The 15,990-nt window shown below is 44.6% G+C and overlaps 2 protein-coding genes across 2 annotated transcripts in view; both read right to left on the bottom strand.

Annotated features, from left to right (window-relative positions):
• Positions 1-15,990, bottom strand: part of LOC308161191 (histone H3.2) — a gene marked incomplete at its 3' end in the record, with an annotated part of 320,132 nt that overhangs the window by 15,322 nt on the left and 288,820 nt on the right. The window lies entirely within an intron of this gene.
• On the bottom strand, positions 13,380-13,790 carry LOC308161192 (histone H3.2; the record flags this gene model as incomplete). The annotated part of the gene is made up of 1 exon (XM_080535173.1): positions 13,380-13,790. One exon carries the CDS (start codon positions 13,788-13,790, stop codon positions 13,380-13,382), a length of 411 nt encoding a protein of 136 aa, XP_080391299.1.

Raw genomic sequence — 15,990 nt, 5'->3', positions numbered from 1 at the left:
TCCCCACTAGGGAATTCTTGCATAGGCGGCACATCGCAACGACTGAGAAATGCCCCCACGGATGCACGGACACAGAACACATTAACCACCTGTTCTGTGAGTGCTCCGTGGCCAGGCGGGTCTGGGCCCTGTTTGTTCCCTCTGTCTCCCTAAACAGCCTGCTGACCCTGCCCCGCTTGACGAGCGAGAACATCCTGTATGGTCCTCCCGGGGGGTGCACAACCCCCCAACTACAACAACAGTGGAGGATCATCAGCGCCGTCAAGCAGGTACTCTGGGAGACGAGGAACATCAGGGTCTATCAGAAACAGAGCGTCCACCTGACAACCCTGAGGAGGAGAATCACCCTCTGCCTCAGGGACCATGCTATTGTTGACTTTAAAAATAACCCGGATCAAGCAAGAGCGGTGTGGGGGGTGGAGAGATGGAAGGACGTCATCCTCTAAACCCCCCCCCCATGCCGCGCCGCATCGCCCAACCCCCCCCCACCCCGGGCCTACCTCACTACACCACCAGTTCCTGCACTATCACCTTCACCACCGTTCCAGCACAAGCCCTGGTCAGCAGTATCACCATCACAAGGACCAGGAGAGGAGCAGCGCACAACACCAACAGGGAAGTTTACTGCACCTTCCACCACCTACACATGTACACAGCACTGACCCACTTCCTACCCTCACCAGAATATCACCACACACAACCCACAGCCGAACCAGCCGTCTCTGCCAGCACCACCAGCACCAGGATGACCAACACCACTGGGTCACAGGGAAGTACTGATCACCCGCCTGACACCAAAATGCACACTACACAAACCATGCACACCTCCCTTCTCTCACTCCTGTATCTTTTCAGGCACATGTCATATCCAGCTCTGACACCTACCCAGGCTTCCAGATCCAGGAGCAGAGACCGGCGGGAACCACCACGTCACCCCAGCACCAACCCCAGGTTCCAACTCAGCGACCCCAAACCCCCTGTTCCGGGCCCCCCCCCCCCAACTCCAGGCCCCCAGCTACAGGCCCAGTCCCCTACCCGCCAACCCCCAACCCCCAGCCCGGAACAAGCTGAGAAGAGCCAGGGAGCTTTTTCCCTGGATAAGCTGTGTACAGGTTTTTCGCCTCTGCTTGCCTGCCATGCGCCGAGCTCTCTGGGCCTCTCCTCAGGGGCCTCCGGTCGGCCTGCGTGCTCGATCTGCTCCGCCGCTGGGGCGCCTGGTCCGGCTAGCCTCGTGAAGGGCTACAGGAGTCTGAGCCTGGTGGGCTGGGCCGGATGCGCCGGTGGTGGGGCGGGTCGGGTGAGTCGGGTGTGTGGGGTCCCTCGGGGGAGGGAGGTGGGGGAGCCACGGCTTTGCACTGGTGGGCAAACTGGATAGTAGTCGCTCTACAACTAGAGGGCTGCAGGGGAATTTTTTTCCCGGATGCACAGCGAACAGGTTTTTTACCCCTGCCTCCTACCGACACTGGAACCTGGACACTGAACACTGAACACTGAACATTACACTACACTGGACAATATACTGAACACTGAGCACTTTAGTTAGTTTAATGTTGGTTGTTGTTGAATGTAATGTCTTAAATGTCTGATTGTTTGATTAATTGATTGTATATACGGTGTTGTGTTTTTATAAAAACCAATAAAAAACACCAACTGTTAGGGCTAGGGGGCTACTACTAGCCTTGCTAGCCCCCCGATGAAAGTTTTGTTACTTTTCGAGCCACCAAACAGACTGATACAAAGCGAGAACATGGACCTGTTCACTGCGGTTACTCTTGTGAACAGTGCATCTGAATGCATAAAATCACTGCGCACAGAGGATGAGTTTACTGCGCTCTGGGACCTCTGCTCTCCTCCAGCCTCAGCCACTGACGAGGCTGGTCCCAGCTGTCCAACTAAGAGAAGACGCACAATTAACAAGAGCTTTGGTGCATTTGTAGTTGAAGGAACGGTTGGACAGTCACAGAGGGACACTGGCGAAAAGACAGAGTTCCTGAGAGTGTTTTACAGTGTTATTGATGCTGTGCAAGGAGAGATGGATGCGCGTTTTGGAGAGCGCAGCTGCAAGCTCATTGGTGCGCTGGCTGCTTTAAACCCAGAGGCCGAGGATTTCATGGATCCATCGAAGGTCACTCCTCTCCTAAGATTAGCTCGAACTGAAGTGGTTGAATCTGAATATGCTGTGGCTCGTGGTGGGTTCCTGGTAAAGAAGATGGAGGACACCTCGTTTCCCCCCAAAGATGGACAATGGACAATAGCCAATATTCTCAGTATACATTCCACTCAGCACTCCAGGCCATGCCAACTGTCATCCAAGCTTATACACTCGCCCTAACTTTGGGAGCGTCTACCGCGACTTGTGAAAAGTATTTTTCAACACTTAAAAATGTTTTCTCTGAGCATTGGCGCAGCATGTTGCACAAGCGCAAGGCTCAACTGATTCAGCTTGCCTTCGAAAAGGACCTCACCCACAAGTTCAAGGATGAGTGGAAGCAGAGGCGCCCCGTCCATAGAGGCAACCAAGGCAATTGCTTGGGGCCACCAAACAAAAAGGGCCTCCAAATTTTTTTCCCCAAATTTTTTTTTCCCACATTTTTTTTTCCACATTTTTTTTTTTCCAGATGGGAGTGTTACATTAGTTTTCTTAAGATAGGATAATAAATAAATCTGTTCAATGGGCATTTGCCAAAGTAGCCTACTGTTAATCAGTATTTATCCTGTATAGAATAGAATAGAATATACTTTATTGTCGTTGTACAGTTGCCTATACAATGAAATTGTAGTGGCTCTTCCGAAGGTGCAAAAAAACAGAAAACATATTCACATATTCACAAACATATACACATATAAGATAAACATTTATGAACATGTCTTATGTCTACTGTTCAGTGTCTACTGTATGGTGTATATGAAGATGTTATGACGCTTTATCATGAAAATAATGAACAGCAAGCTAGATCCAAAACTAGGGCCGGTGGAGGAGGGCAATTGTCACATTAGACATTTATTGAATAGAACAGTCAAACTTGGCGAAGTACAAAAATAATCCATAAGCGATCAAAACCAGAAAAATAACAAACAATGCGTATAGAATATGCGTATAATGCAGTCAACAAAAATACATCGCTCCCCTCTCTCTCCACTACCACCATGCAAGGTGCGCAGGTGCTTAAATTACCTTGCAATATCACCCCCCATAACCATATGACTTCTCAATACGGTGATCTAGGCAATAAACAAACAATCAAAGTAAACTCACAATAAACCCATTAGCCTGTTATACTAAATACCCCCTAAATCATATTCATACCTCCTACAACACCTCAGGCCTTTGGGTCGGGTGGTTCATGGAGGCAGACTGAAAGGACACACATTCATTGCCTATTTCATAAATGTTCTCCATATAACGACGTCGATCATTGATCGGCAACGACACTATATAATTGTTTGCCTGACTGGCAATCGGATTTGGGCAGTCTGGGGATTTACACGGCAAATCAAATGAAGAACTACAAATCCCTGATGACAGGGAGATGACGTATGACTGCTCTGATGAATCAACCCCTATTTCATTATTTTCTCTATATAGCGACGTCGATCATTGATCGGCAACGACACTATAATATAGTTTGCCTAACTGGCCATCGGATTTGGGCTCCTAATATCTAAAAAGCACTACGGTTTTCTTATTTTATCGGATTAAAGTAGCGAAGACCAGAAATTCCCATTGACCGCCAGTCAAACTTCTCCCCTTCTATCACCCAAAAAGGGGCGTGATCATTCTGATGACAGGGAGATGACGCGCAATTGCTCTGCTGAATTGTAGTTTTTTGATAGCTGGCTAGTCTCGCGGTGCCAGCCGTTTCCACTTCCGCTTTGCTCTCGCTCCAAACGTCTGGAGACCTTTATCCATAGAACGGATTCTATGTGCCGCCCGGAGCGAGCGGCAAATCTAGGACACTGATAGGCCGGACCGATGGGAAGCACCGCCCCCCCGTCCTTCTCATTGGTTCAGCGGGGCAGTTTTTTTTTTTAAGTTAACTATTCATTTGTTACGTATTTATTTGACATCTGGGTACAAAATATAAATAGTTAATACATCATGTAGCCTATATTAAAGCCTTTAAAAATGATTCATGATAAGATCCATCATTTACATGCATTTACATGCATCATTTACATGCTCCATGTTGCATGTAATTTGTATGCTACTTGTGGTCCAGTATGTCGCAATGTGTACTAGGTGTGCTACTGTACCTGTGGTCATGTACTGTTTTTACTGTTTTTATGTCATGTGCTTTGCATGTTTTTATGTGCTTTTATTATGTCAAATGTAATTGTTGTATTGTGGCTGTCTTGGCCAGGGCTCCTTTGTAAAAGAGACGCTAGTCTTTCAGACAGTTTTTTTTACTTACACACACACGAGCGCGCGCATATGCGCGAACTTCGTAAAACCGTATTATATTTTAGTGTCAGGGAAATAAATACATTTAAAAATGTCCACATCGTCACCCGCCTAAGACCCTTACCAGAGGCCTCCATACCCAGTGAGCAATAGACGTCTTTTCAACCTCGCGTCTAGAATATAAACCAAATATAGACCAGCTATATTACGGCTATATTTTCTACTTATCTTAAATGCATGAAAACCGTTATTAAACCCCTCTAAACTGTCAGAATACGTCCCAGACGTCATGTAGTATGAGATTCCATGTAGTCTAGCATAGTTATTCATGCGGAAGTGGTGGTTTAAATTGCGTCTATACATCGCTGTCCTTTAACCCAGATAAATGCGGTCTGTGTCTAAACCTGTTTTAGTCTAGCAGCACGTTGAGTTTAAATTAATACCCTAAACGCCTGTAGATTGTCAAAATATATACCAGACCGTCATTTATTCTGAGATTCCATGTAGTCCAGCATAGTTATTCATGCGGAAGTGGTGGTTTAAATTGCGTCTATACGTCGCTGTCCTTTAACCCAGATAAATGCGGTCTGTGTCTAAACATATTTTCTACTTATCTCAAATGCATTAAAACCGTTATTAAACCCCTCTAAACTGTCAGAATACGTCCCAGACGAGTTGATACATCCACACACGCACGTTTGACAGGCAGAGTGATAATGACACGTGGCTTTGGTGTGTGAAGCTTTTAATTGAATAAATGTGCTTGTTTTAAACATTTTAAACATTTTAAACATTTTAAACATTTTAAACATTTTATTCATTTATTCACTAGCATCTTCCAATCCCGGGCCATGGCTAGCTGTCCAGCTTCTGGTTTGGTTGGAGGATGGTTGGACTTTTTCTGTCCCTCTCGGATGAATGCTGGTGCCGTGATGGAATTGGTTGCTTTCAAGGGCAAGGAGTTGGTGGTATTCCTCTTGCTCTCAAGAGCTGCTGCCAGGCTCTTGAGGACCTGGTTGTGCCTCCAGGTGTAGCGGCCTTGTGTGAGGCTGGTCTTACAACCGGACAAGATGTGTTTGAGAGTCGCTGGAGTTGGGCAGAGGGCACAGGTTGGGTCCTCACCATACCACTGGTGAAGGTTTTTTGGAGATGGGAGCACATCATAGGTAGCTCTGATGATGAAGCTGATGTTGCTTGCCTCCATTCCCCAGAGCTCCCTCCAGCTGAGCTTTCTCCTTTCCAGACCAGCAAAATCTTATTTTGGAGTTAACATCTCTTAACATTTTGTGTTAATTACAATGTACTCATTATAAATAAATGTCAGGTAGTCCCAATACACCTCCTGCTCATTATGAAGCACAGAAATACCTGACAGGTCTGAGGGCCAATCACTCGTCCCCATTCTGCCTCTGTTAGCCAATGAATGAGCCAGAAAGGACAAAAGGGGGAGGGACTGAGGTGGCCTAGTATGACTTTTAAATTACTTGATGATTTTATTTCATTTCTTTAATTTCTTATTTTTATACATTTTACCCACTTATGGGATGATATATATTTATATATATCCATGTGCTGGCATTTTTACCATCACTTAATGAATAATAAAGTATTACTTGAGCAGAGCAGTTCAATGAAGCGTCGCTCTTACCATACGTCATCGCACCACACACCTCTCCACACACCTCTAATCCTCGCCGCGGAAGGTCACATAGCAGTTTCACCAGCGAAAACATCACATTTTCAGTGAAGCAAGTCGAAAACCCTGTCCTTTCACCACGAAGGTTTGTACAAATTCATTAACTGGGTATTTGAAGGGGTATTTGCGGGTGAGTACAAAAATATGTTGTTTTTACGTTGTACAAACCATGCTGTCGAAGAACGTAAATGAAACTAGCTAAGCGGTTGACACAAAGCTACGTTAACGTTATCTAGATTTTTAGATACGTTTTTAGAGTTTTAGATAACGTTACTTGATTGTTTGTTAAACACTGCAGAAAAGAACGTAATGTCATTGCTATGAGTTTAACCAGCTTTGGGTGAATTGGAAGCTTAAGTTAGGGCTACTCTAGGAATCGCCATTGGCCGCGTGGAGCTAGCTAACGTTACAGGCTATGGCCTTGGTTTGTCTAACTGCAGGCAAATAGTGCTGGCTAGCTGCTGCCGATTTGCAATGAACGCAAGTGAAAGTGCGCCTATTAGGTAGCCTAAAATTTCGGGTTTAAACCCAATGCTTAATAGGTACCTAAACATTGAGGTAACCTGTAAACTTGAGCCATTTCTCCTTCTCTTTACTCTTGTCAGTGAAATGGCACCATTGTTTTTTACTGACTGAGAGCCACTGTTGCACTTGCAAATTGAGTGACAGGAGAGCAGATCAGACAGGCGATCTCATCCCAAACGAACTTTTTATTTGATGAAAGTGGGTGTTGATATGAGAATTTATTCATTTATTTATAAATACATATATATTTTACAATGGTATGTGTAACATTTGTGGTTGTGAGATTCATTGTGGGCATTTAATTTCAGTGTTTTTTTTATTTTAAGTTATTGATTTTAAGGGTTATTGATAGGGGTGTAACGGATCACGGATAATCCACCCTCCACAGTTCGGAACGCATGTGTACCTGCGGAACAATAGCAAAATGTAATCAAGTAATAACATTACTTAATATTAGTTAATGTCTCTTGTAAATCACGACGTAGAGTTGCCATGAAGCTGTGTGCAACCTGATACCCTGAAATCTGATACCCTGAGCCCTGCGAGAGAAAAAAATGATCTGTGACGTACTCACTGACTCGACATCACCCTGGTGTGTTGACCGGGGAGCAAGAAAAAGGTAGCTCAACAACTTCTCCAAATGTCATTTAAACAACCCATTCCTGCAGACTCAAACCGTGCTAAAGCCATTACAAATTCCATTGGGAAGTTTTGTTCATGTGCTTTGATCTTTGTTTCAAAAGCCACTGATGACTACAATTATAGACTCTCCTCTGCAGTCATCAACACCAGGTACTATGACTATTTTTCTATATAATCTCAATTCAGTTCATGTAGTGTGTTGCCGATTTGTCTTCCCAGCCTCATAGTCATAGAGTAGAGCGTAAGGACAATAGAATAGGGGACAACCAACATTTGTTACAGCACACATTTAAGACAAAGACAAATGTCCAAACTAAATAAAGCATGAGGACGTCTCAATAGCCTTTTTTTACAGCAATAGTTGGATTTGAGTCTTGAAAGTCCATAGATTGCGGGCGGTCTTGATGTTAAGTAGGCTAGCCACAATGTTAGTCCACCCATCTTCATTTTCCGTATTGTGTTCCATATTGTGTTGAACTGACATTTACTTCAAAGAAAGCAGGTTTTAATGTTTTAGTTTATTTTACAGTTTTTCAGAACCTCTACACCCTGCCTGAGAATGGTGAATGTAAGTAATGAGTTAGTATTCTAAATATATAACTGGTCTAACTTTCCTCCTCTACTATTTATTCTTAGTGAAACTAACTTGAATATATGGGATCATGTGATTTATTTTTGTTTTGTTTTTCGCTTTGAAAAGCTGATGAAGATTCTACTTTGTTACCAACTCCACACTCATCCACACCAGGTATTATAAAAAATGTTAATGTTGTTGTTACATGAGAATATGGTAAGGTCTGTCATGGAGCTGCAAAGACTCATAACACCTTTCTTGTTGAAATAGTCCCAGTGTCTCAAGACCCCCGAACGTCCACTCCTGTCAGAGAAATGCCATTTAAAGGTAATGGCAAATTACATTACAGATTTTGATGTATTATGCGAAGGTAGTAATGAAGCACCGGTAGTATGTCATAGACATTACATTACATACATTATTTTTTTACATACATTACATACATTATTTTTGTTTCATCAGCACAAAAGAAAAGTCATAATCCTCAAGCTTTTGGTGACAAAGCTTGAGGATTATTACTTTTCTTTTGTGCTGATGAAACATAAAAATGTAACAGCACAAGCAAGAAATACTAAAGGTTCGTTTTCAAATCACATTGTCAACAGTTGTCACAGCACATGTCCGACTTATTCTTAAGTTTACCGTACAAGGATGAAGTCAATAGCAACCCCTTGGAGTTGAATAGAAATGATTCTATGTTTCAGACTTGACCCGTAGAAGGCTGAGTCAAATATCAAGGTCCAGGGCCCTCATTTCTTCACCAGCACAGACCAGGACTCCTAGAGGTTTGTGTTCAAATCACGTTGTCACAGCATGTCTTAGTTATTGTTGATGTTTTGACACAGATGAGGTCTAGAGCGACCCTTAACAGTTGAATACAAATCATTCTATGTTTCAGGCTTGTCCAAGAAACGCCTGACTCCACAGAGGGCACAGAGCTCCAATGGTACTTCCTTTTGATAGTAAGAAGCTTACAGGTCTGTATTAGTGACCTGTATCACTAACATGTTTCATTCTCATTTCAATAGTGGCCCTCTCTGACTCTCCACCAGCACAGACCAGGACTCCTAGAGGTTCGTGTTCAAATCATGTTGTTGTTGTTGTTGTTGTTGTTGTTGTTGTTTTGACACAGATGAAGTCAAAAGCAACCCATTGAAGTTGAATACAAATGATTCTATGTTTCAGGCTTGACACATAGAAGGCTGAGTCAAATATCAAGGTCCAGGGCCCTCATTTCTTCACCAGCACAGACCAGGACTCCTAGAGGTTCGTGTTCAAATCACGTTGTCACAGCATGTCTTAGTTATTGTTGATGTTTTGACACAGATGAGGTCTAGAGCGACCCTTAACAGTTGAATACAAATCATTCTATGTTTCAGGCTTGTCCAAGAAACGCCTGACTCCACAGAGGGCACAGAGCTCCAATGGTACTTCCTTTTGATAGTAAGAAGCTTACAGGTCTGTATTAGTGACCTGTATCACTAACATGTTTCATTCTCATTTCAATAGTGGCCCTCTGTGACTCTCCACCAGCACAGACCAGGACTCCTAGAGGTTCGTGTTCAAATCATGTTGTTGTTGGTACATGTTGTTGTTGGTACACCCCAGAAAAGCCGGACTCCCCCTAAACGTATGTATTCAAATGCATCTCACCATTATCTGCATGTTTGTGATTTTTTTCTTCTGCTCCAAACTGATTTAGCAAACTTGTTCGTATGCTCTCTATCTCAACAGGACCTAAAGACAAACACCCAGTCTCAGAGAACAGTAAGAATTCCAATTGAAGCTAGTAACATTTCATGTTATTTGACTTCAGTCCTGTTAAGTATGTGAAAATACAAAAGAAGAAGCTCCTTCCATTGCCTCAGTCAGAAATGGTTATATTTGTGAGATCTTTGCGGTTTGCTTAAGCACGGAATGTTTTCACTTTGTTTAACTTATTACATTGTGATTTACATCAGCATTCCAGAAGAGAGTTGTGGGCCTACTCCTCGAAATTTTGGACGAGGTGAGGAGGAGAGAGCCAGGGCAAACATTTTCACTGCGACAGCTGGGGACAGAAACAGAGTTCACAGAGCAGGAGGAGGAGCTGAAGAAGGAACATTTCCGACAAAGCATGGTGATAATTTAAAATAAAAGTTTACGGCTGCATTTACCGCGACAAATTTAAACCCCCAAAAATGTAATATACACGAAAATGAGTTCAATGTATAATACACCTGAAAATGAGTTCAATGGAGATGGCAAAATATTTAAACTTCAAAGGGTTGAAATGATTGTACATGATTTGTAAAAAAAATTCCACACAGACCTCCGTGATGAGGATCGGAGGGAAAAGTGCAAGGGACTGCACAAACAAGATGATGGACAGGTATTTAAATGCATGAACAAAGACGCAGGTTGACTTCATGTATAACATAATTTCACCCATAATGCACATTAGTCATGTAACGGCTTTTCCTCCTCTCTCTTACAGATGCATGACAAATAGCCTGATGTCCCTTTTCAACATCAGTGGTGGGGGGCCGCGGAACAAGAGGGCCTTTGGGCAGACTGCCCTGTACCGTGTCATATTGGGTAGGTTGGAACCGATAACTGGGCAAGAAGCATTGTATCTGCAAGGGGTGGGGCTTTTTTCTTCTCTTCCTCTTGCTACCCTTTCTATAGTCCACAATCGGCTCCTTGGTCTTGTCGATGCTGAGGTAATTTTCCAGGCAGCATTATACTAGGTGGTTAACTTATCCTCTGTACTGTAGGCCGCCATGTTGTTGTTGATCAGGCCTGCACAGTCATCAGCTAACTTGACATGATCAAAAAGGTGTGCACTAAAGGTTTGTTGTCTATAGCAACGGCTTCAACTCTACTATCCATACACGGGGGTCTAGGATGGGTGGTAAGCACACTACAGATTATTTTGTGGCGAGTGTCAAACATTTGCTCACTATAGGAACAAGAGCTACAGGGCACCAGACATTCAAGCATATTACATTTTCTTTGGCACATAGTAGGCAATCCACAATTTATCTGTCTCTTTACTCTTGCTTTTTAAAGTTTTAAATGGGATTCTTCTGTGAAAATAACTTTTATTTTGCTTTATTTAATTACAGAGGCTGTCATGAAACTAAAAAAGGTCACAGAGGTGGAGGCAAGGGCGAGCATCGGAGATCACCTGAAGCAGGCCCCAGGCAGAATGGGCGGTGCTGGCTACAGACAGAAGACAACCTAAATGTTGTCTCATAACTGTCAATAAAAACTATTATGTTGTTAAATGTTCCTATTTAATTGTTATGTTATTAAAAATGTTGTAAATATGTTGTTAAATGTTCCACAACAATCAACATTGTTATTATTTAATATTCTTTTTTCCTTATTTTTATTTTGTGTTTACTAGTTAAATGTTTACTAGGTAGTTAAATGTTCCTATTTAATTGTTATTATGTTATTAAATATGTTGTTATTATGTTGTTAAATGTTCCACAACAATCAACATTGTTAATATGTAATATTCTTTTTTCCTTATTTTTATTTCGTATTTACTAGTTCCCTAAATAAATACATGTTCCTATTCATATTTCCTTATTTATATTTACTTATTACTCATGAAAATTGTATTTGTCTACTTATACTAAGTGTTTAAACGTCTAGGCTATAACAAAGCTAAATTGATGTGAAATTGGAAATTGAAACGTCTGTTTAAACTGCATTTCAACAGCTATATATAGTCTGCCGTTGAAATGCCTATAGAAACAGTCGTTTCAATTTCACCTCCATTTGGCTTTGTTTTAGCCTAGACGTTTAAACACCGGTGTTTCAATGTCTAGGTTATAATTAAGCTAAATTTAGGCTAAATTGGAAATTGAAACAACGTCTATGTTTCAACGGCATTTCAACGTCTAAACATAGACGTTTTTTAAATTTCCAATTTGGCGGGTATTTAGCCTCGATTTCGCCTAGACGTCTAAGGGCCATTTAGACGTTGTTTAGACGTCTAATCAACGTAAAATTGTTCACTGGGTAATGTTGTTTGCTTAGGGCCCCCAAAAGTCTAGGGGCTCCACTGAGTGGAAGGACTTACTGATGAGGAGATTCAGCACTGAAAAACGCCGCCTCCTTCTTTTCTGAGCCGGGTGTGTGTGTACGCCGTGGTGATGTTTTGCTAGTTGTATTCTCGACAGCTTTTTCAACTGGAGAGATGAGCTGTTTGCACGGTTATGCTATATTTAATGTGCTTTGTGTATAACGTGTTCAATGATGAGGATCTGGCTGATCCTATTTGCTGTAGATGGGTGGTTTTAATGTGATGATCAGACGATCGGTCGGTCATACTGTATCCCTTTTGGAAGTGCACTGATTGCGTGCCAGTCTCCTAATTTTAGTTACGTAGGCTATCCCTGGCATTTATTTAATTCTTGTTCTTGTAAGTGTGCCGGGTTGGTGCCAATTATTGACCTGTGCGCATTGTAATGCACAACTTGGCCTCTCCACGCTATAAAGTAACTTGCATTCAAATAATTTTAGCTTAGGCCTACTCGGGTCGACAAGTAGGGATGCTCCGATTTATCGGCCACCGATTTAAATCGGCCGATTTCACTCCAAATGACTCGATCGGTGATCGGCAAAAATGGCCGATCGCAAAAAACGATCTTTTTTTTCCTTTTTTTTTTTTTTTTCCTGGGGAAGACAGATAACTGAACAGAAAACATAGGAGGACGTAACAGTATGTAAACCATGAAGGCCACGTTTATGATGTCTTTTATACAGCCATATCGACTGACTTGGGCTTCAGGCGATGAATTGAGAATGAAGGACCCCAATTGAAATAAGCCATTGGCTTTCTTGGGTTTTTATCCTGTTAGTTGACCTTGTATGTAATATGTACTTTCATGTACCTACTTCTGCAAATCTTCTAATAAAGTTTTCAATCAATCAATCAAAAGGCCCTAACTGGGTGATAGGCCAGACCTTTACTATGCCATAAAAATGGGTCTGCGTTTGCTTGGTGCCTAATGGATCAAAACTTTTGTCTAAAAAGCAAAAAATATGTAGGCTATCCAGTCAGTAGGCCTACAGTTATGTATTAAAAAAAAAATCGGTATCGGTATCGGTTGATCTTGAGGAAAAAAATCGGTGATCGGTATCGGCCCCAAAAATCCAGATCGGAGCATCCCTATCGACAAGGCCTTGTAATAAACCAGCTTCGCCTGTGTTTATTGTTATGTTATTTGCTGCATTCTCATAATTTTAGGTCTAGTCTTCATCGGTAGGCTACGTGTCCAATTTAGCCTCTGCAACCTACTATGCATGTCAGTGTTGCATGACGAATACCATAGCATATCGGATTATATAAAATAGTTAATAATAATTGTGCCCCCCATGCAGTTCATTGGCCCACCCTAAGACTGGGCCCTGGTGACGGGACTGGTACGACCTATGAAGATTCATGGGCTACACGGAAATGGAAACACGCCTCTGAAGGAATATTGAGGTGGCTCTTAAAAGAGCCTTTGGGGTAGATCTACTGTTGGATCAGGGTGGTCATCTTAGGCGCGCTCTCCACGGATACGGCGGGCCAGCTGGATGTCTTTGGGCATGATGGTGACCCTCTTGGCGTGGATGGCGCACAGGTTGGTGTCCTCGAACAGACCGACCAGATAAGCCTCGCTAGCCTCCTGCAGGGCCATCACAGCAGAGCTCTGGAAGCGCAGGTCGGTCTTGAAATCCTGGGCGATTTCTCTCACCAGGCGCTGGAAGGGCAGCTTGCGGATCAGCAGCTCGGTGGACTTCTGGTAACGACGGATCTCCCTCAGAGCCACGGTGCCGGGCCTGTAGCGGTGAGGCTTCTTCACGCCGCCGGTGGCCGGGGCGCTTTTACGGGCAGCCTTGGTGGCGAGCTGCTTCCTGGGGGCTTTGCCACCGGTGGATTTACGAGCGGTTTGCTTGGTTCTGGCCATGGTGCTAACTTCCTACACGTTCAGTCGGAGTTTAGATAACATTGAAAAGTCTGCGAGTTTAGTTTATAAAGCCCCAGTCGTGCTCCGATTGGGTGGCGACTATAGACGAGCTCATTGGCTCGTTGTCACCTCCTTCTCCGGCTGCCATTGGACACGAGCCCCGTCCACGCCTTTGCCGCCATAAATTCAAACATTTAGTTTGCCCCTCCCCAAACAGTTGGCTTCAAAGAGATGTGTCCTTTAACTTTTGTCAAAGATAATCTATCCTTTAATTTTCCAACCCCCACACCATGAGCAGCCAAGGGGAGGTACCACACTATCTGGCCCCCAACGACCCATTGGAGGGCCTCAACCTCATGTGCAATAGTTTAGCAAAAATTGGAACAAACCAAATCCAAGAACCATGAGGATAACAATCTCATCTCTCAACACCAGAAGCCTCCGGCAACCAGACAAACGGGAGGTCGTCTACCAGTACATCACCCAACATCAGTCAGACATGTATATCCTCCAGGAGTGCGCCATCCCATTCAAGGAGATGGACGCCACCCTGGAGGAGGAATGGACACGGGGGGACTCTCTCTGGTCAGGCTCAAACATTGATAGAGCTGATGGGGTCGGCATTTTGGTGGCCAACCCTTTTCTGCAGACCAAAAAGGGGGAGGTTGTAGAGAGCGGGCGAATCCTGGTTCTGGACCTAGAGATCCAGGGTTCGCCGCTGAGGGTCATCAATGTGTACGGCCCAACCAACGTGGCCAAGAGAGTCTCCCTTTTCAAGAAACTTCGGTCTCTCCTCCTCATCCCCACACCAGTCCTAGTGGGGGGAGATTTCAACTGTGCCCTCCGGGATGAGGACCGCAGCAGGCCCAGGAGAGACCGATCCACTACAGAACTTCAGTCCATCATAGACGACTTCCAACTGGTAGACGCCGGTGGCACCTCCCCGCCGACACACACAAGGGTGAGTTCCTCCGGGAATTCTTCCTCCAGGATAGACATGTTCTTGCTCTCGCCAGGTCTGAGGATGGGAACCCTGACCAGCCAGGCGGCCCACTTCTCGGACCACAGGATGTTGACAGTGTCCCTGGAATGGGAAGGCCAAACAAGAGCGGGTAGGGGTACCTGGAGGATGAATACATCGATCCTTCAGGACCCAACAGTGGTGCATTCCTTCTCCAGGCGCTACCTGGAGTGGAGGACCCTAAAAGAACTGTTCGACTCCCCGATAGAGTGGTGGGAGATGGTTAAGGCCAGGACAAAGGGCTACTTCGGGTCAGTCGGAAGGAGGAAAGCGGCAGAACAGAGGGCCAGGTTTCAACACCACAACGCGGCCCTCCAACGCCTAAGTCTCCTACAACTGGGTGGTCTGGATGTGGCCCGAGAACTGGCTGAGACCAAACAACACCTTGCCACCCTCTACCGGGAGCAACAACAAAAGAAACAGTTCAGGGAAAAACTCCAGGGCCTGGAGGAGGAGGAGAAATGCACACGCCACTTCTTCCGCAAGGCACGGTCAAAACACAAGCCTATCCTGTCCCTATACGACACCAATGGGGACACCGTGTCAGACAGAGGCAACATCCCGGGGGTGGCAAGAGAGTTCTACGAGAGTCTCTACAACATCAAGACAACCGACGAGACTCTCATGGCCACCTTCCTGGATGGTCTGGACCGGGTCCCCGAGGGTGGTGAGAGTGAGAACCCAGAGCTGACCACGGAGGAGCTCACCCGGGCCGTGCACTCCTTGAATACACACAAGGCCCCTGGACCGGATGGGATCCCAGCAGAGTTCTACAAGACTCTCTGGGATCTCCTCAAGGAGGACTTGGCGGAGGTCTTCAAAGCCGTCTACAGGGAAGGGAGGCTTGGAGAGTCAATGAGACAGAGTACGGTCACACTGATCCCCAAGAAAGGGGACCTCAAGGACCTCCGGAACTGGCGCCCCATCAATCTCCTCCCAGTGGACTATAAAATTATGACAAAAGCCCTCACCCAACGGTTTCAAACCCTCCTCCCCTCAGTTATAGCCCCTGACCAAACCTGTAGCGTCCCCGGTAGGTCCATCAACGACAACCTGCTCCTGGTGAGAGACCTCATCCTGCACTCCCAGGAGCGGAGGTCCCCTTTAGGCCTTCTCAGCCTGGATCAGGAGAAGGCCTTTGACAGGGTTAGCCATGGTTTCCTGCAGAGGGTGCTGAGG

Source organism: Nansenia antarctica, assembly GCF_963989245.1.
Source record: "Nansenia antarctica genome assembly, chromosome: 6".
In the NCBI taxonomy this organism is placed as follows: domain Eukaryota; kingdom Metazoa; phylum Chordata; class Actinopteri; order Argentiniformes; family Microstomatidae; genus Nansenia; species Nansenia antarctica.
The sequence above is the reverse complement of the archived record's forward strand: the minus strand, read 5'-3'. Positions and strand labels throughout refer to the sequence as shown.